Source organism: Narcine bancroftii, chromosome 1, assembly GCF_036971445.1.
Source record: "Narcine bancroftii isolate sNarBan1 chromosome 1, sNarBan1.hap1, whole genome shotgun sequence".
Lineage (NCBI taxonomy): Eukaryota > Metazoa > Chordata > Chondrichthyes > Torpediniformes > Narcinidae > Narcine > Narcine bancroftii.
In genome coordinates this window covers 384,573,569-384,599,253 of record NC_091469.1, presented here as the reverse complement: position 1 = coordinate 384,599,253, position 25,685 = coordinate 384,573,569, and the positions used below count along the sequence as shown (strand labels likewise).

Genomic DNA, 25,685 nt, shown 5'->3' with positions numbered 1-25,685 from the left:
CACTGCAGTTATAAATCTAACATTAAAGAGAATTTGGGGATTCAGATCGCCAAGATACCCAACAGCTTTCATCATTGCAGCTTTGAGAATACTTGGTGGCTTTTAATCCTTCGAGTGTACTTTTCAATAAATGTTTTTGCTTAAAAAAAAAAAAAAAAAAAAAAAAAAAAAGGAGAGAGAATTTTAAATCTATTTCCTTATTAGGCCGATGTTTCATAAATATAAAACTTACTACAGCATCATGTTCCCAAAGCTGGTTGCCTTTTAGATGGTGACACTTCAGCATCATGATGGGGCCGTTAAGTTTCGACACATCTAGGCACAAATCATCTGTTCTAATTTCTTTGTTTGCAGTGTAAGAAAAAACCTAAAAATAAAAAAGATTGTCTGTGATAATACTTAATAGTTCACATGTTCAGAATAAAATATTTTAATATTTCACTAAATTTTATCGCATATGTTATGCTTGATTTACCTGAAAGACTGCATATATAATTAAACAATTAGTGGAGTTGAGCAAATGATTCAAACACTAGCTTGAAGCAGACAGTTTTAATGAGCTCTAAGTGTCATTTCTCCAAATCTGCAAGTCCAGGTGCCATTAAAATTACAGACATATTCAATCTTAATTTTTCTACTGTAATTTTTAGCTAACAATTTACATTTTATTGGTTAATAGATCATGTCATTCTGTTCTCTGCAATTACTGATTAAATTAAAATTCAGATTTTCATTTTCTATACATTTCCAAACTACTCCCACAATTCCTGGCTTTCAGGACTGGAATAGGCCCTTATTCCTCCATTAAATACTCCAAAGAATTAGGTGAAAGCTGAAATAGGCTCAAGGTTCAGCAGCAGAACATAAATCCCATAGCCACAATGCCAACTATCAGAGCGCCAGAGTTCCTGTGAAGTATTTCTATTTTAAATGTCAACTGGAGCTCACTTTTCTTTCAAATAAAATAGCCACAAATTAAGATCAATAGCTTTCAATCACCTGTATCAATCCAGTCTTTAAAATTTGGTCTGAAGCTATGAACATATGTACAAATTCACCAAATGGAACTTGGTTCTCCACTGAAGCAACCTCAGAGGCAAAACTAAGGTAGTTGAGTTAAAATCAGTATTGTGCATTGTGTAGTAGTGCAACAGAAGAGAATACATGTTAACTGTGGAAAGATACAAGCTCAACACACACCATTCCGATGTGCTACCATTTGATAGAACACAGCAAAACTCAGCTCACCTGATTGCCTCCCATACCATGACAGTTAAATATTCCCACTTTTTCATTTTCCTTTCTTGCCATATTATCCAGACATTGATTTGTCTCTACATTTCTGATCTAAAAGACAGGTAAAGAATTAGATTACTCTTTAACCAACCAAATCACTTTTGAAAACATACAATTCCTAGAGCCTTTGTTCAGTAAGCCCAGTCAGATCCAATGCAAAGGCCTCAAATCTTGGTTTTTGCTCTCTGCTGTTGATTAGCTACTACTTGGAAGATGTTGCAATGACTGTAGAATGAAATTACTAAACTATTAGGGGGTTCTGCCACTGACCAACTCCTGTGAGAAACAAATAATTAAGGAAGTGATCAAACCGAGCCATAAAATCTAAAATCAAAATGCTTTCCAACCTCATGATTTCATTTCATTTATTTATTTATTTACACAAACATGAGAAATACTAATTTGGTAAAAGGTGCTCGGAACTCAAAACTGAATTGCAGGAAGGAACATCCAGCTTCATGAATGGAGCTAAAAAAAATACCTCAGAAATGAGGTACAAATCTTTACTGAAGAGATAGAAATATTCTTATAATAAGAAATGTCAATTTTAAATTTCATTTTAAAATTTTGTTTCCAATATTTTAAGCAACACAAAAATTAGATAAACTCATGGCAACAACAGTAGTCATTCAGCATGTTAGTCTCAACACACCAGGCAACATAAAAAAAAATGCTGGGAGATTTCAGTTGGTCAAGCAGCAGCAGGAGTGGAGACAAACACTGTGACCAATCTAAAACGAACAAAGTGAGAGGTACAAGTTTACCCAGGACAAACCCAATGTTTCAATGTTTTAGGTGAAGATTTTGCACCAGAGAAAAAAAATCAGTTAGAATCATCCCATCAACATTCTGTATCTCCCTCTGCGTTCTAACACAGTATCATTTTACCACAATATTATCGCAACAGTATGCATCATTCTGTTCAAAAATGTTTGAGTACAATATCCTGTACTTGTAAGCTCTAAAGTAAGCCAAATGCCTTCTTAATCACCTTATTTTGCTTGACTTCTTTTAAAATTGCAATTTTATCATTGGTCATTCATAGGGGGAAAGAGAATTAATTTCTGATAAGCCATTAATTTGCTGTTGAACATTTCTATTATATGATAGGCTATAACTGAAATGGAAATTTTCTGACATAGGCTATGTACTTTATAATTTACTGAATTTGCAAATTATTTTAGGAAAAACATCTCAAGATATCTGAACATTTCACACATGCATATCAATTATGCTTTATTTAAACACCGTTGAAATCTTTAAATGTTCTATCTAATTTTGTATTAGACTTTGTACCCCATCCCTGGATGATTCATGTAAAACATCTTATGAAAAGCCTTGAAGGGCTAAAGAATGAAACTGTTCTGGTAGACAATTGTACAGCATGGTAATTAAATCAAAGATAGTCATCAGAAGACAAAGTAAATAGGAATAATTTTTATTCAACATCGAATTAGTAAAAATACTTAAGTAGGCCAAACAATTAAAACTGACAATATTATTATAGTCCAAATTATACAATTAACTTAAAAATGCACTCTGGCTTGGATTGACAAATTGACGAAGTAAATTTGGAAATTTCCTTCCTCACTTTACACAGAATATACAAGTAGTCAATATGCCATCCTATACTATTTTTTAACTACCGGACAATGCTTTCACCATCATTAACAACATGATAACAGAACAAATTTAATGCAGAATTTGCAAGGTGCTCCACAGAAATGTAATCAAAAGGTCAAAATATATTTGCGTGATCAAAAACAAAGAAATAATTTTATTTTAAGAAAGGAAGTGGCGTGTCAGAGAAATTTAGAATGCAAAATCCAGAGCTTGAGCTTTGGATGTTTGAAGTAACATCTTTCAATTTTGGGGTAAAATTCAAGAGTCAGATGGATTGATTTTTCATGGTTTTGCAGTTGAAGAGAGCAATAGAAATTCAACTGAAAAAAAAATTACATTTTAATTGTTATTGTCAGAACACTGGAATAATAAAGCTAGGTGCATTTGTGAAAAGTGACAAATACAAAAGAAAATGTTCTGTATTTTCCAATCTTGTCGATGAGCCACAGAGACCTCCAATTAAATGTGGGGAATACACAGTTTTAACCAGATGTGCCCAGATTTCCAAGTATAACTGCTGGATAGTTGCAGGGAGTCCAGCATCAGGCTGTAATCAGAATGACAACACCAAGGACCTTGCAGGAAATTCAAATCTCCTGTGATAGCAATAAATGATTCAGATTTTCAATCTGCCCTCTTGCAAAAACCCCTCATTTCACAGAAGATGCTAAAGCATGCACCTGTGATCAATCAACAAAACCTGCACTCAATGGCTCCACAATAATTTAAACTATATCAGAGAAAGGTGTAAAGACCAACAATGAGACAGTCCTGTCTAAATTCTGATTTGACTAAAATATATTGTTCTTAAAAATAAAATGATCTTTGGAATTGATGGAAATCATACCTCGCCCAGGGAGAAATAATGTCGTGGAATGTGGGAGTCAGGATAAACATTTTCCAGGAACCAAGAGAAAGGTTTACATGATAGCTTTTGTCTTAATGCTTTGCGTGCTGCTATGTCTCCATATTCAACCTTTGTAACACCTATTGAATTAAAAGCAAATTATAATAAATCGTGAAACAAATGAAATATTATTGTTAATGGTTAAGGTAAAGACAATTGCACCCAATTTGATAACTCATCTTTTTATCCACAAATACCAACCAGCCTACTGAGTGCTTCTAGGATTTTCTGCTTTTCCTCCAGACTTGAAGCAATTGCACTTTTCTTTTGGCAATTATTATTGTTGAAGCTAAATTGCAGATGAGATTATATTGCACAAATTCAGAATAATGCACAAATCTATATGTTTATAATAAAATGATATACTCTACAACATTTAAGTGCTGTAGAAAGGCCAACTATTGCCTGACAAATTCTCCATGGGCAAGCAGCCATTGAACTTCAATAAATCTTAGAACTGCATCTGTGGTGTTGAAAGTGGAGGTCTGAGACAATAATAATGGACTTCAGGAGAGGGGAGAGAGACCACTCCCTTCTCCACATCATTGCTGCCGAGGTACAAAGAGGAGACAGCATCACCTTCTTAGGAATAAAGATCTCCAATGACCTGACCTGAACCAAGCCTGTTGATGCACTGCTCAAGAACACCTCTACTTTCCCATCTTTCTTTGGCTTGGCTTCCCAGAAGAATAAGGAATTTCAGCATGTCCCTCAATAACTTCTACAGGTGCATCTTTGAAAGCATACTTGCTAGATGCATCATTGTACAGTATGGAAAGAAGCTGCAGACAATAGTGAATGTAGCTCAGAACATCAAGAAACCTACCCTCCTCTCCAAAAACTCCACCCACATCTCCCACTGCCTCAGAAGGGCCCACCATACACTGGATAGACTCACCTACTACTCCCATCGAAAAGGCTCAAGAGAGTGAATTCATGCTTAAAGATAGATTTTTGTCCCCCCTTGTAAATTATTCTCATTAGATTGCTTGGAGAATAACCCTTCTCACTGTACCAGATTTAATACGAGACCAAAGGAATAGCTCAGCTCTATTGGGGTTCCACAGAATTCTTGGATCCTATGCCTGAATTCTCAGATTTCAAGGGGATACCTGATGATTAGGAACCAAGATTTTTTTTTAAATATTCTATTGTTTTAAAGTTTTTCATAAATTTCAATCGACTTTACATGAGACTTTCTTTCATTGTCTTTGAAATGACTAGTTTTAATTCAAATAGATTTTAATGATTCTGAATGTCAGACTTTTGAAAATAATGTTAATAGGTCTCTTTGTTTTGAGACTTGCATTTAGTCCTACTGAAGCTTGTCAAGAGCATTTAAGGAAGTGATGGTGGAACCTTTCCACCACACTCCCTGAAGCCTAATTGTTGGGATTTCACCTCCCAACTCCAGGATGCAGAGTACTAGCAAGATTAGCCCTCTGCACAGAGGTCAGATAAATGCAGGTGTGTAGGGACAGCACCTGGCAGGCTAGGTCCTGGAAAAATCTAGTCCAGTAACTTTTTTTTGAAATTGGTATCATTTCTAATCATTTTGCAATTACAGTGTCCTCTCTAGTTTTGAAAATCTATTTTGATATTGCAGTGACAAAGGGCAAGGGAAGAGTTGTTTCTTTCTTCCAAATACCCTTTCAGAAACTAAAGTAATAAACTTGTATTAAACCCCATCCTTGTTACAGTAGTGACAAGTCCCAACTACAAAATATAAAAAGGCATGGATTATGAAGTACAGATGTAAATTTGGTTGGTGATCTGGGCAGTCAGGTTTATGCCTTTAATATTACATCAAAGACAACTAAAATTTCTACAGAAAACAACAATTGGATCAACTTTGCTCTTCAATTTCCAGGACATAAATAGTATAGATTGAAATTTAAATGTCCTTTATCAGTGATACAGCAGACCAGAACTTGATGTCAGTGGTAAACTGCATGCACTTGTTGTTGACATATACTAACTTGTTAAAAAGTGATATGATACGAGACATTAGAGTTTATTGTCATGTACACAAGAGCAATGTATAGTTACACCAAATTCTTACTTGGTGCAGCCACGCAGTATGGAAGCTACTACAAGAGTACGAATTAAAAACCATAATATCCCATGAGACAAAAAGAGATAATAAATGATGATGATGAGTTTATTATACACATTGTACAATGTACTAATGCACCAAAATTTTTTACTTGCTGGATCCGAGCATGCACTCATAAAGAAAACCTACAATAGCAAACTAACTGTTAAATTAAACATCAATAAATATCCACAGTATTCCTAGTGCAAAAGAAGTGATTTGCAACAGTGCAAACATTCCTTTTATGGTGTGAGCAGACTATGATTTGTGAACCAACTATGATTTGTGAACCAAGGGGAGGTTCAAGAGTCTGAGAGCTTTTGAAAAGAATATTTAAAATATTCAAAGTTGAAGTTAGTGCAAAAAGAAAGTTATGCTTCAATAGTGCAGATATATCTTTTGGTGGTCTGTAATGAGTCCCGAGGACTCCAAAACCCAGCAGTAATAGAAATTCACCAAGACAATGGTTACTTAAAAAAAGGTTGCTTTTAATTTTCTTTAAACATAATAACAAGATCAAACTTTAACTTACTACTATCAACTTATCCCCTTTCTAATTCTAAGCGCACATGTATGTAATGTGTACATGTTCAGGAAAGTTCTTTGTTTCACAGTCCAATCATTCACTTCTCCAAGTTCACCGGTATCAGGCAATTCTTAGACTGTGCACAGAATTTAACATTTATGAAATCTTCACCAGGCTCTGGTGCTTAAAGTTAAATGGTTACACTCAGGAAGATTCTTGTCGGTTTCAGAGAGATATTTGTTGCTCGTTGGACACACACAAACAAATTTCCTCCAATCAGACACTTCAGTGTCTTGCCAAAGTAACTTGCCCCATCATGGGTTTTCCACAGGGTTCCTTTTGTTTCCCCTATTTCAGGAGAAACACTCAAGCCAGCCATTTCCGCTTGTAAGGACTACAAGAGTTGTTACTGGCTGAATTCAGAATTCACAACCCACCTGCAAAATGGGGTCTTTCAACAAGCCTGCCAGTTTGCCATGTTGTAGCCTTAACTGCTACTGCAGAACTGACTTCTCTCTCCCTCCTTATCAAAGAAGAATCTTGTTTTTTTCCCCTATCTCTGATTGTAAAAACTGTAAACTTCTCCCAAGGCTCCAAACCCAATCAGTACTTCTGACTTTATTGCCCATACACAATAGATCAGCATTCTTCATTGCTTCTGCAAAACCAATCAGAGCCTCCACATCTAGCTTCAGCAAAGCTATTGCATTTTAAATGAGATGCCTTTTAGGAAGTGTTACTGTTTGTGAAGTGACCTACACTAAACCCCCACAATCTATCTCTTTTAAAGAACTATTCTAATATCCCGCAAGTGGGAAATATGCTCTTTAGTGCATTGCGGACCAATGGTGCTTTCATTCCCACAATAAAATAATTGAAAAGATATTTGAAATTATGTTCTTATGTGATTGTGCTCAAAATATTCTCTCTTGATGCAAGAAAAATGGAGGGTTAAGGACTGTGAGGAAGGGAAGTGTTGACTGATATGCAATATGTTTACATAATTTGGCACAATTTTGTGGTAGAAAGGGCCGTGTTGACTTAAAAATTATTCAAAATGCATTTTTTTGAGGATGTGGTATTTCCTGTACAATTATCTAATGGTACTTACCAGGAGAAATAATGTAGAAGAAATTTTTGAAGTCATCCATCCAGACCTCTGCAAGCCTTCTATTGTTCTTGTTTATAATCTGTCCAGTGCCTCCAGGGAAAGTGTAAGGAGTAGCTTTACGAAATACATGGCCTACATGAGAACAAGTAACTATTTCCAAAGTACCACCACACTGCCAGATCTAGAAGAAATTACATTCAATTATAAAACACCTTTCAAAATCCTGGCATTCTGAGAAAAATACTTATAAACTATAATTATTGATCTAAAGTAAAGCAGAACAAGATAAAATGGAATTAAATCTGTATTCTATTATACTTCTACACAATATTTTGCATCATAATGTAATCAGCACAAAGGTGGTTATTGCTTACCATCATTGTAAACTAGTACAATTTTGCATGTTAGTAACTTGTTAGATTTGTTAGTGGATTCATTATTTAAATATTCACACATTGTTCTCCTCAAAGAAGCTGAGCTATTAACAGAATGTGCTTTTGGTTTCCAAACCAGGTTAAAAAAAAAAGTCCAGAGCTAGCAATTAATAGAATTAAATCCTCAAATGCTTAAATAGGATGCACTGAACTTGTCAGCTAAACTTACTTAACTATGAGAGTGAAATAGAAAGAACATGCACCTTGCTCTAAAGCTCTTTAAAAGGAATGAATAATTTATGAATGTGAGTCAATGTTGTAGTTTATACGAGTAATTTATGCACAAATAAATAAATCTTTTAGCAGTTGGTTGCAAAATAAAACTTGTACCTCCAACAGTGAAACATTAATTTATGGCACCAAATTAAATATTGTGTTCATGTTTCTGATATGTGGCCACTGCACAAGATCAAAATCCAAGAACTAATGATAATTATTGGATGAGCAGCAAGTACTTTCCAGGGTGGCAGTGGTGCAGCAGGTAGCATGAAGCTTAACAAGTCAGGTGCTGTCTATATGGAGAATACAATTCTCTCAGTGACTTCAAGAATTTGGAATTGATTTGGAGGATGCACAAAAAAGATTTGTTAAGATAGCCCTAGCCGTAGCAAAAAAATGTATTATGTCAACCTGGAAATTGGAAGATAATTTGAAAATACAACACTGGTATATAGAAATGAATAAATGTATTCCATTAGAAAAAATTACATATAGTTTAAGAAATAATATTGAAATATTCGAACAAGTATGGGAGCCTTACATTAAATACAATAGCGAAAACCTACCGGGGACAAACATTACCTAAGTTGATGGAAGGAGAAGGAAAGAAAAGAATGGACTCAGTAGAATTTCTGGTGTATTTTTGTTGAATGACAACATTGTCTGACTGAATTAATGCAACCTAGATTGTATACCTAAAATGGATGAGGGGGGGGGCTTGGGGGGGGTGGCTTGGGAGGAGGGAGGGGGGGGAGAAAAAGTCACTGTAAATGTGTGAAAAATAAAAAGTGTATATCATGGCTATTGTGATTTATGGTGTGAAAAATAAAAAATTTAAAAAAAAAATTTCTACAAGGTACTTCAGTTTCCTGCCATATTCATATTTGTGCCAAATAGATTAAACAGCTACTGTAAATCACCACTTAGTGTATGTTTGGACTAAAGAGGGAGCATATTAGCATAATGTCATACAGCATGAAACAGGCCCTTTGACTCAACTTGTCCATGATGACCAATTGGCATTCTGAGCTAGTGAAATTGGTTCACAGCCTTCTAAACTCTTTTTATCCATATACTGTATCTGTCCAAATGTCTTTTGAACATTATGATTGCACCCACTTCTATAGATTCCTCTGGCAGCTCATTTCAGGTACAGATTATTTTTGAAGTTAAAAAGCTGCACATCAAATCTCTAAAATTTTTATAACTTTCCCTTCTCATCTTCTCATCTAGTTCTAGAATTATCTACTCTGGGGAAAAAAATAGTTTTTACTTCAATCATGACAGAGAGAATAACAGAGAACATTACAAATGCCTAAGGGAAAATAAGAGGAAGGGAAATGGGACATAAAGGATTGTTCTGCCTGAGTTGACATGATTTTAATAGGCTTAATGTTGTAATAAGTAAATAAGCAACTCAGAAAAATCACAGTTTTAAATGCACAGAATAAATGATCACAAATATAGCTAATTATCCCTTTTCAACATTAGTAGGCAATGAGTACAAGTTTCTTAAACATCAACTTTTAGATATATTAGATGTGAATTGTTTGACCCCACCCCCCACCGAAGAAAAAACCTCAATGATCAAAAACTTACTCGGAAAGATATTTCCAGGTTTTCTCCTCCCCATATATCCATGCCTGCATCATAAGTTCCTATTAACTCAAAGTAATCTCTGTCTATTGAGAATAGTCCTCCTGCCATAGTGGGTGTTCTAAAACAAAATAGTTTGAAAAGATAAAGGCAATATAATCACCAAATATACTTTGAAAACAATACAATATTTACTGCACATTTTGATGCATTGAGGTGTCAAGATTGTTGAAGTCAACAGAACCATATGTTTTTCCTGCAAAAACAATGTCTTCTAAATATTTTATGTCCTTCCAAATATGCATCCATTTTATTAATTCATGCAATTGTAATATAAAGATCCAATCTACTGAAACCTTGCTGGGATTTCTACTTACAGACCAGAAGTTGTAGACAGCAGCAAAGTTACAGTATTTCTAATAAAAGCATGAAGGCAGGATATCAGTAGGTCTCGCAGTATCCATAGAAAGTACAACTATATTACTGAGGTTTAGGGCCTGAGCCCTTCATCAAGGTATGAGGAAAAGCAAGGAGTGTCTGAATAAAAGAAATGGCAGGGTGAGGAATGCAGACCAACAGACAAAAGGTGATAATTGGAAATGGAACAGAGGCCAGAAGGAAAGGTGAGATTTCATAGTCGGAAGTGGGGTTGGCTCTGTGAATGCAGAACTGGGATAAAGGTGACAGAGGGAAAAGGGAAGAAAGAGTGATAGAGCTACAGAAAAGGAAATATGTGTGGGGGGTGTGGTGTGCAAGGGCGAAGCCAGGTTCTAAAATTAGGGGGAGCGAGCACATAAAAAAGGCACATCCCAAATGGTGAGTCAATGGTTGAATGGCGGGCTGCACTGATTTTTTGGCGACGTCGAAGCAACCACAATGGGAGCGCTGGATACAGTAGATGACCCCTGCGGATTCACAACTGAAGTATTGCTCCACCTGGAAGGACTATTTGGGACCTCAAATGGTGGTGAGGGAGGACGTATGGTCACAGGGGTAGGTGCCAAGGGGGGTATTAGTGAGAAGGGAGGAGCAGACGAAGGAGTCATGGAGGTGGTGGGATCACATAGTAGGTGGCAGAAATGCTGGAGTATGATATATTGGATATGGAGGCTGGTAGGAGAGGACAAGGAGAAAACAGGCCTTGTAATGCATGGGGGTGGAAGGGCCAGGGCAAATAGTGGGTAATGGGAAGATAAGCAGGTGAAAGCATAGTTGATGGTGGTAGAGGGCAGGCCACATTGAAGGACAGCTATGATAATCTAGCATGGAAGACCTTGTCGTGGAAGTAGAGATGGAGAGAAAGGAATGGAATCCTTACATGGGACAGGGTGTGAAGAGGTTGAGTCAAGGTATCTGTGGGAGTTGGTGGGTTTGTAGAAGATGGCTGTCTCTTGAGATAGAGACAGAGAGATCAAGAAAGGGGAGAGTGTTGCTAGAGATGAACCATGTGAATCTGAGGTCAGGTGAAGTTGGCTGCAAAGTGGATAAAGTCAACAAGCTCTCATGGGTGTATGAGGCAGCACCAAAATAGCAATGTTGTAGTAGAGGAAGAGTTGCGGGGTATTGGTTGGGTCTTCTAGCCTGCCTAAAAAATTCCCTACAAAATTAACATTTTGTGGTGAATATTCTTCCTTTCTGAAATGTTAAAATATCTCAGCATCAAGGAGGCTGAATAACCATACACGTGAAAGAACTTCTACAACATTTTCAAGGGAACCTGCACTAGTTGATAATTTCCTAAGCTGCAATAGACCATGAAAAACTCAGACTTCATATAATCAATTTTTTTGACTGGTTTTTCTGTAAATGAGACTCAATTACAAATATCCTTAATTTATCAGCGGAGTGATTTTTAGCTTGATTGGTCTGGTGAAGACTACAAATAGTACAGCCTGTGAAGATGTGCCAGATCACTGACTGCCGCTTAGTTATGTGAGTGCAAAAGTTTTGAAGTTGCTCCAGTTTCACAGAACAATGGGACCTTCACTATTAATCTCAGCTATTTTTTGTCAGACGTTTCAACTTTATATATGCACAACATGCTTTTCAATTTTTTCCCCCCCATTTGCTTTATTCACATTTTGTTCTCTTTATTGTAATTAATTTTATTAAACTTTCATCACATAGCATAACAATCTATTAAGTATATTTTTATTCCTATTGTAGCCATAATATTTGTACAATTTTAGCTGGTACATTTTTATGAAAAGATCCAAGTTTTTGTGATTTCACTGATGCTTTAACAAGGGTATCTCAAGATTACCTGATCTATACAACTTAATTGGAGCCTGTATTTAATCACTCATCTCTATTTGCAACACATCAGCTGATCACTCCTCCCCATTATCATCCAGTGGTGCATTCATGATTCTCAATCAAGGGAAAGATCAGACCAGGCTTTGGCAATCCAGGAGTCTTACATTATTGGTAGACTTCAGAAAAGGTAATTGGCAATGTTATTTATAGGCACTCAATGCCCAAAGAACTGTATCTAGAAAAAGAATATCTTGAGCTTGACATTCAAACTAAGTATACATGATTTAAGCAACTTCAACTCTGGTTGCCAAGTGGAAGAGTCCTCATTTAATTGTCATTCATAAGTGATAATTATATCTGTAAGTCAAATAGCCTATTGTCAAACTACATATCAAATGGAGTGTATAATCCATTTTGAAAAGTTAATTAACATAGTCCTTAATGTGATGTAAAATTCTAATAGACTAGTCCCTCTCAAAAATACTTTCCACTTGACAGCTGAAAAAATAACTAGACTATAACCTTGGCTCTCAAAGAAGAAAAATGCCGGTGCTGCTACAACGGCAGCACTGCCACTAATGGGGACCCAGGGAGAACTCGTCTCCACAGGGTTCTACCGCTCAGTCCAACTACTGACGGTTCCATACAGGCTTTAAGTGCCTGTTAAAAGAAGCTGCTGGTGGTTTATTTTAAAATTCTGTGACTGTATGGTCTGGGCCTAAGATGGTGGTGCCTGTGTTCAGCAGCAGTCTCAAGGAATTGCAGACTCCAGAGATGCATAGGAGTGGCACAGGGCACCAGAAAACAGGGAGAACAGCCCTCATTTGAGAAGAAAGAGTGGAGGAAATTACCTTACGGGGCGGTGACCAAGGCAGCAGACCTGTGAGGACGCTGCAGCTGAAGAACACACTGGCATTGGGCTGTTGGTGACTTGAGAAGAAGAACCCACAAAGGCTGCAGGCAACTGTGGTCAAAGGACTCATTCCAGGCTGTGGACTGCTGGAGACTGGCTTGATACTGGCTGAAGGGGTACCAGGAACTAGAATGTGAGAGGGTGCCGAGGATGCTAAAGGCTTCCTGATTGTATCAGAGATTCAGACCTGGAGCTCTGGTTGCTGATGGTTTAGATTAGTCTGTGTGGTTGCGGAGGCTGCGGGAGCACTGGAGGCGAATTCATGGGCACTCAGTGACTCTGGGTGACTTGCTTTTGCTGCTCTTTCTCTGACTCTAAGAGGCGTTCAACAATTTCTGCTGATGCCTTATGGCAGACTAAAGCAAATTTAATGTAATGTTACACCCATTTTATAACATGACAATAAAGAAATCTTGAATTGTGATCAAATATGTGAATGATTAAATAATACATCCTCAATTAATGTGTTCACGATTGCAGACTGCAGTTAATTGAAATGGTAAACTGTTCATTTGTTACTTTCATAATAAATGTGAAACATACTGATCTTTTAAATCAATTGGTCCAATCTCTTTTCCAGTATTCTTTGTACACAACTTAAGAAACAACTGACCAAAATCAGATCTCAAAGAATCAAAGCACAACAAAGCAGCACGGCAGAATTTTTTTATTGCTACATTCTCCTCTTATTTTCTGCACGTACATACACAAATACTAAAAGCCCTACCTTACTGGTATTGTTCGGTCTCCTTTCCTCCGATCCATCTCTCGCTGAGGTACAGGATACCACCGGAAGTTTAGTTTCCAATTAAATCCACCATAAGTCATATCTGACCCTGCCATGTACTCAAATGTGTCATCACTTATCACATCAATTATTGGGCACACCACAGTACTCCTGGTAGAACAAAAACAGTTTTAAGCAAGGATATAGTGATATAGCTCCACATAACTAACATGGCATTGATGACACACAGTATAATTAAGACAAAGGTCTTTCATGAAAGGAAATGTTTGCACTTATTCTTGCTGTTAAACTTTTTTTAAAATTATAAAAGGCACATATAACGTAGCCCCTTTCACATTGCCAACCCTCCTACGAAGTGGGAAAACTTACTGCACTTGGGAGTCTTTCTTGCTACACTATGATTTACCTGGTTAATAGGCAGCCCGGCATTTTAAAAGGTGGGGGGGGGAGGGTCCCGCCTCTAGCAGTCACAATGCGAGAGCAGGTTGTGCTTTCACACCGCCAGATGGTGATTAGTGAATTAACTCAGCCGGGCTCTGACATTTTCCCCCACCAAGTATCAGAGTCAGGTTGAATTTAACTCACCCTGCCAGATTGGGGTGTTTCACACTGCATGATTACCAGGAACGGACCTCCTAAGTTAGTCAGTTAACCCATACGGAATTGGCGGTGTGAAAGGGTCTACTATTTCAGGTCAGGATCCTTTATCAAAATTTATTTAACCGCTTCAGTGCAATTTCTGTTGTTCCTTCAAAGGTAAAGATGGAATAGGTATAAAAGACACATTTCATCTGTACTAATGACTAAAAGAATTAAGCTGTTACATAATGAACAAGAAAATGCAGAATTTTCTTTAAAATTTTATGCACTTTAAAGAGAGGTCTTAGTGTTACCACATCATGTATACGACAGCTAGTAACTCAAAATAAGTGAATTTGCAGATCATACAATTCTAATACTGAAGTTCTTCAGTAGCTATTCAAGGAGAAGTAGATTGTATAATTCATCAGACATGTTATTCCACAGAATTGCCTGAAACTAGATTAGGGATTACTGATTTTTTTTTTCCAGAATTATTTAAGTTTGCAGGTCAGTGCAAAACTGGGATCATTTTCTTACAAGTAAAACATTAAATCTGTAGACACCATGGTTGAAGTAAAAACACAGTTGAAGAAAATCAGCAGATCCAAAGATAAAGATATATAATCGATGTTTCAGTTATACCTGATGAAGAGCTCAAGCCCGAAACATCGGTTATGTATCTTTGCTATATAAAGGACACCGTTTGATCTGCTGAGTTTCTCCAGCATTGTGTTCTTTCCTATTTTCTTATGTTTCATGGCCTATCAGGGAATTTTTAAAAATGCAATGAAATTTAATTTGGATCATCTTGATGAGCAAAGATTCATTCACTTTGTTTTCTATTTATTAAGCCCAAGATGGATACAACTAATTTTATTTAGTGCATTCATTTATATTAATTTCTCATTTATTCTGTGCATCTGTTCAAAACAGAAACATTTGAAGAACAGAAAATTTAAAGCATCACACTATTATACAAAATCCTTACTTATCCATTTTAATCCTTGCAAGTAGTGGTTCCAGCCAGCCCACTGTGCATTCACAATGTGCATCCAGGAAAGTGATCACTTGTCCAGTTGAAGCTGCTGCCCCTTTTAGTCTTGCTCGAATCAAACCGGAGCGCTGTTCCATACGCAGAATTCTAACTGGTATTTGCAATTTCTTTACATATTTCTCTAAAGGCTTGTTCAAAAAATCTGAAAAACAATGCAAGTTTCAGTTAAAATAGCACATAAATTTACCTTTGAAAATTTTAAAAACAGAAGAATACTAAAGAAATTATTGTAGTGAATATACAAAAGTGCTGGAGAAACTCAGCAGACCATGCAGCATCCACAGAAAGTAAAGGGATATAACCTACGTTTCAGGCTTGACAAAGGGCTCCGGCCCAAAAAACTGGTTACATCCCTTTGCTTCCTATGGATGTTGCGTGAGTTTCAAGAGCACTTCTATGTATTGCAATCCTTAATTCATTATATTTTTTGAATTACAGTGGTAATATTCAAATTATTTGTGCCAAAAAGCTATATTTCAATTTTTTCTATAAAAACCAAAGCACACTGCTTATTATAAATAGCTTCATATATTTTTTAAATGTTGCTATGATAATTGTTTCTTCAATTTGTCTTGAAAATGGTGATAAATATTCATATGACAGTCAGATGTATACAGGTATAAAATTCAGTATTCCTATTATATATTATCAATGAAAACAAATCATAATTGCTGCAATCCAGTTGACAAACAAAATGCAATTATAATCAACACTGGCTCGATGTCAATTGAAACAGTCTTTCGTGATGTTGGTACTTATTCAGAACTGTGCTACACTCAGTTACTGTTCTGTGCTGATCTAGTTGATCTCAGCTAAAGATGTGATGAAGTTATAGTATAGCTCAGGTCAGTGCTGGATGTGGGTGATGAGTGTAATCTGGCATCCTCCATTTCCAGTTGATGCATCAAACACCAATCTTAGGGCCAGAAATATGTTCAGCCATATGCCCACCAAGAATGCCAATTTTTAAAAAATGCTTTGATAGGTCATAGTCACATTAAATAGCATGTATACAAAATCATTATGACATCCAAAATAATAGTAATTATGAAACTATAGAATCAGGTCAAAAAAATCCAATGACTCACTTCTGTCCTTCAAGATGGAAATCTTTCCTAATTCAGCTAATGTTTGACTCTATCACCATTAATGGATTTACTATTAATTGTCAAATATCTATGGGTAACATGGATGGACAGTAATATGCCAGCGAGGTCCACATGCCAAGAATGAATTTTTTAAAATGTTTTTTTTTAATGTTATAATAAATAAATATATGTTTCAACATAAAGATAGGACATTCCATAATGAATTGAATAAACCACTGGAACACTTGTACAGCAAAGATTCATACATCAGGATGCTCTTTACTGACTACAGTGAACCATTCAACACCATCATTCCCTTAATATTAATCAGTAAGCTCCAAGACCTTAGTCTCAATACCCTGGATTTTGGATTTCCTTACCTCCAGACTCCAATCAGTGCTACTGGTAAGAACATCTCCCCCACAATCTCCATCAGTACCAGAACACCTCATGGTTGTGTATTTATCCCCCTGCTCTACTCATTTTACAGCTACAAATACATGGCTCAGTACTACAACAACACTAATTACAAATATACTGATGATACCACAGTAGAGGGCTGCTTAAAAAGGGAAGGATATTGAAAACAATGCTGCACTAACAACATCCCACTCAATGTCACCAAAACCAAGGAGATGATTATGACACTGGTTCTCAACCTTTTCTTTCCACTCACATACCACTTTAAGTAATCCCTATGCCATCGGTGCTCTGTGATTAGTAAGGGATTGTTTAAGGTGTATGTGAGTGGGAAGGGAAAGTTGAGAATCACTGTTCTAGACCCAATTGTTTCTGAAATATTTTGCTTGAGAAAAGCTGTCATTGGCCCATTTCCTTTGGAGTTATGAAACCATGCACATAAGGAGTCAATTAGGTCCGATTAAAACAGTGGTTTTCAAACTTTTTCTTTCCACCCAATTTTTTGGTAGATGAATATAAACAGATATTATACAAAAAAGAAATATTTATAAAATATTTTCATCAGCTTCCAAAACATCTCAATCATCTCTATATTCTAAATGTCAAGAGTAGACAGAAATAAAAATGTTAATTTAACATAACTCCCTAAAAAAAAATCTATCATGTATTAACACACTGAAATAGCTGTCACAGTGTATTCAACTTCCTTAAAAATGTTCTTTTAAAATTTATTCAATTTTTTGGCATTCTGCTTTAAGAACAATCTTTGAATTCTGGTCTATTTCAATATTGTTCGCACAGATTTGGAATTATGGCTTTAACAATTTTAAAAAGGGAGTCATAAAACAAAGGATTCCATTGAGCAGAAAACTGATGTGTAACACTGTGGCGGCTTGCTGCCTAACCCTAACCTGCGGCGGCGAACGCAACTAAAGGCCAGCAGCCCGTGCAGTGGCACTGGCCCCAACAAGCGAACCGGTGGGCGGACGGCAAGGGCAGCTTAAAGGCCAGCCACCAGTCAGGGACAGCGCGTGAGGAAGAAAGGATTCTTATGCAAGAAGGTACCCTCGGGAAACCCGTTTTTGTTATGCGGGTTGTGACATGAGTAAAAGGGGAAAACAGAGGAAATGCGGCAAGTATAAAAGTTGGATCTGAGCCCCTAATAAAGCACAGAGCTTAACCTGACTACACTACATGTGCATGTCTTCCTTCGAGTAGCGCAAGGCTACAATTGGTGATCTGTCAGTTTAGATGGCATCTAAACCCAACGATGAGCAAACCGGCTCCAGTCCACGCAGTCACTCTCAAGCTACCGACCTTCTGGATGAATCAACCACGCGAGTGGTTTGACCAGGCTGAGACACAGTTCAGATCCAGCAGATCAGAGACTACCCAGTACTACCACGTGCTGAGCACCCTGGACCAGGACATGGTGAATCAGGTGCCCAATTTCATTCAGGAACCCCCATTGGAAGATGCATACACTGCCTTCAAGGACTTGCTTATCAAGACCTTCCCCCTCAAAGACATCAAGCTCATAGAACTCCACCTAGACTCCATGCAGCGATCGACCGACGAATACAGCAAGGTCCTGGCCAAGCTCCCTGAAGTGTTCACCCCGCAATTCATCACGCCAATGCCCCTGCATGGAGTACAGCACCATATCCTGACCCATGCATGAGCAAGACACCTCTTTGGAGAAGCTCCAGCTGGCAAAGGAGGAATTCAATAAACTGGAAGAGCTCAGCATCGTACGGCAGTCAGGCAGCCCATGGGCTTCTCCCCTGCATATGGTGCCCAAAGCCACTGGGAGTTGGAGATCATGCAGTGACTAACGTCGGCTCAACGAGGCCACAACACCAGACTGCTACTCTGTACTGCACATCCAGGACTTTGCAGTTAACCTGCACAGGGCAAAGATCTTTTCCAAAGTGGACCTTGTGTGGGGATATCATCAGATCCCAGTGCACCCCAATGATATCCCTAAGGCCACCATCATCACCCTGTTTGGCCTCTTCGAATTCCTTCAAATGCTGTTCGGGCTGAAGAACGCTACACAGACCTTCCGCGACTAATGGACGCAGTGGGCCGAGACTTGGACTGCACTTTCGTGTACCTGAATGACATCCTCGTGGCGAGCAGGAACCAACAAGGACACATGACGCAACTCCTCAACCTCCACACCCGACTGAGTGAGTTCGGCCTGACGATCAACCCAGCCAAATGCCAGTTCAGGTTGGAGGCCATCGACTTCCTGGGCCACAGGATAACCTGGGAGGAAGCTACACCACTACCCAGCAAAGTGGAGGCCATCTGAAAGTTTCCTAATACAACCAAGGAACTACAGGAGTTCATGGGGATGATCAACTGATGAACTGAGGATCATCCCTTCAGCTGCCTGGATCGTGTGGCCCTTGTTTACCCAGATGGCAAGCAGGGTAAAGGTCATCACATGGGATGAGGAGTCAACAAAGGCCTTCGTGAAAGCTAAGGAAGCCCTGGTAGCCCCCGCTCTTCTGGCGCACCCCAGGACAGACGCTCCAAAGGCCCTGATGGTAGATGCCTCAGGAATGGTGATCGGTGGAGTTCTGGAGCAACAGGTCAAAGGAAGTTGGCGGCCGCTGGCTTTCTTCAGCAAACATCTGAGGCCTCTGGAATTGAAGTACACCGCTTTCGACAGAGAGCTACTGGCACTGTACTTGGCCATCTGCCATTTCAGGTACTTCTTAGCGGGTCGGTCTTTCATGGCCACAAGCCCCTGACTTTAGACTTGGCTAATTATCGCCGTTGAAAAGGTTTCTGGAAAATAATGCAATTTAAAAGCCTGTTCTATTACCTTCATAAATAAAGGAATCAATAAATCCTTAAATTCTTTATAAAACTCCACTGGAACTCGCCATTTATTGTTTTGTAAACAATTAAGTGCACCTTAAATCTCTTGTTCAGTAAAAGGACTATCCAGGTCATTTTTATCTACTTAAGTTAAATTTGGTAATACCATTTGTGACAGATATTCATCTATGGCTTCCTCATCGTGCAAGGATTCAGATGTATATAGTTTTTAATGGGAATCCTTAAATACATCATTTATTTTCTGTGTCTTAAATTCATTTCATTATTATTGTTGTTTTGCATTAATCATTCTAGAAGATTATTCCACTTTTATTTGCCAAGGTAAAACTTTATATGATCGTTCTCCTAATTAATAATATTTCTGCTTAGACTGTAATATCATTTTCTCTGTTCTATATGTTAACATTGTTTTATACTGTCATTTTTTGTTAATTAAAATTTTATATTTATTCTCCGATGATGATTTTTGAGTATCTATCTCCAATTTATTTATGTTTTTCATATACTCATTTTTAAGTTTTTAAGAGTAACGTAATTTGTACTCTTAAATAAGCTTTTAATGCATCCCAAATAATAAACTTATCTTCCACTGAACTTAAAGTATCATAAAACAATTCTATGTTACCATATAAAAAAACTTCCCTTTTCAATAATAAAGAATTCAATCCACATCTAGACACTGAATGTTGCTTCTCAAAAAACTCCAATTCAACCAACAATGGAGAATGATCAGATAATATCCTTGTTTTATATTCAACATTTAAAACTCTTGTATGATTTTGAGCTGAAAACAACAAAAAAAAAATCAATTCTAGAATATGTATCAAACCTGTAAGAATAAAAATAGTTCCCATCTTTAGAGTGCATCCTTCTCCATATATCAATCAAATTAAAAATCATCCATTAAACATAACAATGTTTTACCTGCTTTTGATTTAACTATAGTTTTTGACAATTTATCCAACAAAGGTTCGAAATTAAAATTAAAATTAAAATCACCACCTATTAAAACATTTTTTTGCATACATCTACTAAATTAAAAAAGCATCTTGTATAAACTTATGATCATCTGTGTTTGGTGCATATATGTGTAATAAAGTCCACTCCTCAGAAATTATTTGACAATTTACCATTATACATCTTCCTGCTGGGTCTGTAATTACACTTTGAATTTTAAATGTTAAATTTTTCCTTAAATAAAATCGCTACTCCTCTAGCCTTAGAATTAAATGTGGAAAAGGCTACCTGACCTACTCAATCCCTTTTCAATTTCAAATGTTCATTTTCAGTTAAATGGGTCTCTTGTAAAAAGGCAATATCCACTCCTAATTTCTTAATATAAGATAAAATATTTATTTTTATGGGACTGTTGATCCCGTTAATATTAAAACTCAAAATCTTAACTGCTTTACTCATCATCTTTATCAACACATTTTTAAAAATTTCTATCAAACACTCCTATCCAGGAAGAACTCCCACACAATACCTTGGTCCTAAGTGTCAATGTCTGCAACCAAAAACATCAAAATTATTCAAAATAAACATATTATAAAAGAACATTATATTTAAAAAAATAAAGTAACCCCCACCACCACAAATACTAGAAATATTAGCATTACCACCCTCCATTTTACAGGTCATGGTGAAGCCACGAAAATGCATGTGGTTGTCAGAAATCAACAGACACATCCCCCAACCCACAGTGGGGGGGGGGAAGAGGACAGGACTTTCTTCTATAACAACAATACTTCCTAATACAGTTCTCTTCATCCATCAATAAAAAAGAAAATGAAAGAGGGAATACATCCTCTCTTATACATCAGCAGCTCATTTTGGATCGTCAACCCTGGTTAATTGGGTTCCAGACAGATCCTTCACATAATCTTCAGACTGAACATGATTTTCAAATATCTTCAAAGTAGTTGGATACCGAAGAACTTATCTATTACCTCTATCATATAAAGCCTTGTTAACCAGGTTAAATTCTTTTCTTCTTTTCAAAAGAGCCTCAATCAAGTCTGGATAAAAAAATCTTATCCCCCTCATAGTTCAAAGGACAATATCCTTTAGCTCTACTCATGGCCAGACCAAGTACCTTCTCCCTATCTTGCTAATTCAAAACTCTGATCAAGATAGAGTCTCTGATTAGGATTCAGTTTTGGTCTAAGAGCTCTCTCGATCAAAATCTTCTCTTCAAAATGTTCTTCTCAAAGCATTTTCGGTATCTGCTCTTGAAAAAAGCATATAATTTCTTGACCTTCTTTACCTTCAGATATCCCCACAATTTTAAGATTACTTCTTCTACTATAATTTTCCAGGATGTCAATTTTCCTTAAGCAATTTTCATTCATAGAAACAAAAGCAGTCACAGAGTCTTCATTAACATTTGTTCTGTCTTCAACACAATGTACTTCTTCACGCACATCTTGAAATTTTTCTTCCAGTTTATCAACTCTTTGTAAGACATTATTTATCAATAGTCATATCAGTTCTAACTTGCTTTAATTCTACAGTTAAAAGCTTCAAATTGCTTTCTAGAATCTCAGAAAGTTTATCAATTTAAATTTTAATTTTATCCATTCTCTTATCATCTTTTCTTGCTTTTAAATCTTGTTTCTTCTGAGTTTGTTCCTTCTTCTGCACTGCCACTCATCTGAATCTTCCTTCACATTAGATGTGTCTCCCTCTTGCTCTGAAGTGGTCTTCAGATAATTTCAATTTAGGTTATGTTCCTATGATATTCCCCAATAAAAATAGTTTTGGATTTTGTGGAAAGTTAATTCCTGTAAAGTGTTCTAAAAAAAGTTCCTAAATTTATCCAAAAAGGTCTCATCTTGGGTCATGACCAGGTCAAAAAATATTTAAATTGAGTGTGTGTGTCAAGGTTAAAAAATATCTATCTACTCACGTTGATCTAATAGATCTAATTTCAACCTATTTAATTTCTGTGGCATGAGGTATAATTGATGTAAGAATTTTTATTAAACCAACCTGTACCTTGCTTTTATTGTATTTGTCATACTATCCCAACAAAGATCAACCAGTTTTGTTCATCAATTCTAACATTTAAATCTGATTTCCATCTCTGTCTAGACTTGTACATGGCAAAAGTAAATTTCTTTATATTTTACTTTCAGATCAGAGTCCCCACATCATTACACTTCAATAATAACATTCTTGGATCTAACTTATTCTTTAAATATCCTCTTAACTGAAAATAGAAGAAGTTATAACAAATGGACACATTTCTACTAGATGCAGTAGACAAGATGTCCATTATCCCCAGCTCTATTTATTTTAGCTATAGAACTGCTTGCAGAAGCAGTTTGCTGTAATCCTGACATTAAGGGAGTCAGAGTTAATCAAGAGGAATATAAAATTAATTTATTTACTGATGATGTTTTGATATATTTGACAGAACCAGCAATTTCATTACGAAAGCTGCACTTAAAATTGGAAGAATATGGGAAAGTTTTGGGCTATAAAATAAATTGGGACAAAAGCAAAATTATGCCTCTTATAGGAGGGAATTACACTCAATGACAAAGAGATACTCAATTTAAATAGTTGATAAATGGGCTAAAATATTTAGGGATGTGTGTGTGTGTGTGTGTGTGTGTGTGTAAATAATAATTTAAATACACTACAACTCGGATTATCTGAAATGGTCGAGGCCTGGCCTATGTTGGATAAACATTTTTTTTCCAGAGAACTGGTCTTTTTTTAAAAAAAATAACCTAGTAGCAACAGCAAATCACTTCCAACAGTGTTTAAACAAACAACAAGGGAAGGCTTTTTAAACATTAAAATAATGTTTAATTCTCACCAAAAAGATTCTGGCTGCCACCGAGCACTGACTGTTTAGCTCAGAAAATATTTCAGACAAATGAGGATTTCTGATTTATTTAGGATATCCTCATTTATCTGAAATTTAAAAAAAAATTTGTATAAATGAGAATTTTGGAGAATCAGAGTTGTACTGTAACTTTACTGAATTACTCAGCTTTACTTAAAAATGTTGAAGATTTGAATAGGTAGATGACTTTGCCAATAATGTTAGTGGGTAGAGTCAATTGTGTTCAGACAAATATATTCCCAGAGTGCAATTTCTTTCTCAAACATTGCCAATATCATTACCTCAGAAGTTCTTTCAGGAATTAAATAAATGTGAGAAAGCTTCTTTGGTAGGGTAAGATGTGTAGGGTCTCCATAGAAAATTAAAATAGAAATACGAATTAGGGGAATAACAACTTCCAAATTTTAACAATTATTATCAAGTGGCCAAAATGAGATTTCTTGCTTCCTTTTTCGAAAAAGGAGAGAAACCTGCATGGGTAAAAATAGAACTGGAGAAAATAGGAGAGAGACTTGCAGAGGATTTTATATACAAATGGGAAGTGAAATTAATATCTGGTGAGAAAGAACCCCTCTGTTAAAACATATGATAAATATTTGGAACAAGAAAAATGGTGAAATTGGAATGGGTGGGGGGGTTGGGGGCTTATCACCTAAAATGTCTTGAATTCAAAACAGACTTATTCCTTTTACAATGGGTAATCAATTTTTAGTTATCTGGTTTCATAAAGGGATCAGTCATATTGAAATTTGTTATGAGGAAGGGCATTTGATGTTATTTGATCAATTTAAAAAATATATAGAATACTTAGTAACACCTCTACCACAGTTTTTTTTTTGAAAAATTTATTTTAAAAATTTTCCATACATGTAATCAAATGTAAAATACAATAATCAAATATTAATATTGACTCCATTATACATGATGGTACAAAACCCCAATCGCCCTCCCCCTTAAACAAAACCCCAAGAAAAGAAAGAAAGAAATAAGAAAGACTTTAAGAGAAATAAAAACAAGAAAAAAAACTGATGGCGAGAAGACATCCCTTGCCACTTGGCTCTGACCATTTAATACTTCCAAGGAGGGTTAACAAGGTTTTTGAAGTTTAGGGAAAACATCTATAAATTAATTCTCACATTTTGTAAAAAAAAAATAGGCCCCAAATTTTAAATAATACATCATATTTATTTCTCAAATTATAAGTAATCTTCTCAAGAGGGATGCAGCTATGCATTTCTGCACTCTATCGCTCCATATCTAAATGGGTGCCTGATTTCCACGTTACTGCTATACATTTTCTTGCTACTGCTAAAGCAATCTTTACAAATTCTTTTTGATATATGGATAATTTCAATTTTTGTCTTATCCCTTCAATATTATCTAATAAAAATAACCTCCATCATTGTTGATTTACCATCATCCTGCCAGGGTCCCCTTCCAACTAATTTTGTCCAGCTCCTCTGTTATCCCTCTGTAGTTACTTTTACTCAACTGTACAAGTGATACATCCAATTTTAACTTCTCCCTCTCTAACTACAGGGTGAATTATATTGTGATCTCTGCCTCCTAAGGTTTCCTTTACCTTATGCTCACTAATCAAATCTAGAAATGCGTTTTTCCAGCGGACTCATCCACAAGCTGCTTTAAAAAGCCATCTTGTTGACATTCTAAAAAACTCCCTCTTCTGGGATCCAGTGCCAACCTGATTTTTCCAGTCTACCTACATAATGAAGTACCCCATGACATATGCATGATATTGATAGAAACTTTCTTACATGCCTTCTCCAATTCCTGTTATAAATTGTACCCCACATTCTGTCTGCAATTTGGAGGCCTAGATACAACTCCCTTCAGAATTCTACATCTTTTGATCCTATGACCCTTAAATCCTGCTAAGGATTTGATTTCTGTTTCAAGATGGTGCTGCACAAGGTTGCAGCGGTCTCTTCGGTTCCTCACATGGTGAAATGTCCGACCCGCTACGTTGTGTCTATGATCGGGAAATACTCATCACATGAAACGGACTTTCAAATTAGCAGATCGGATCGGTAAGATTCTTTGCTGTTTAAACCTGCTGAACCAGGGAACACAGACTGTTGCAAGCCACA

The 25,685-nt window shown here is 36.5% G+C and overlaps 1 protein-coding gene across 11 annotated transcripts in view; it reads right to left on the bottom strand.

The window, feature by feature from the left end:
* Positions 1–25,685, bottom strand: part of galnt1 (UDP-N-acetyl-alpha-D-galactosamine:polypeptide N-acetylgalactosaminyltransferase 1) — a 120,115-nt gene that overhangs the window by 6,391 nt on the left and 88,039 nt on the right. For all 11 annotated transcript variants that reach the window (XM_069913556.1, XM_069913553.1, XM_069913548.1 and 8 more), the window contains 7 exons: positions 15,295–15,502; positions 13,704–13,874; positions 9,811–9,928; positions 7,559–7,739; positions 3,767–3,906; positions 1,249–1,347; positions 233–367 (listed from right to left, as the gene is read on the bottom strand). In XM_069913556.1, coding sequence (XP_069769657.1) covers positions 233–367; positions 1,249–1,347; positions 3,767–3,906; positions 7,559–7,739; positions 9,811–9,928; positions 13,704–13,874; positions 15,295–15,502 — 1,052 coding nt within the window. The remainder of the gene's footprint in view (positions 1–232; positions 368–1,248; positions 1,348–3,766; positions 3,907–7,558; positions 7,740–9,810; positions 9,929–13,703; positions 13,875–15,294; positions 15,503–25,685) is intronic.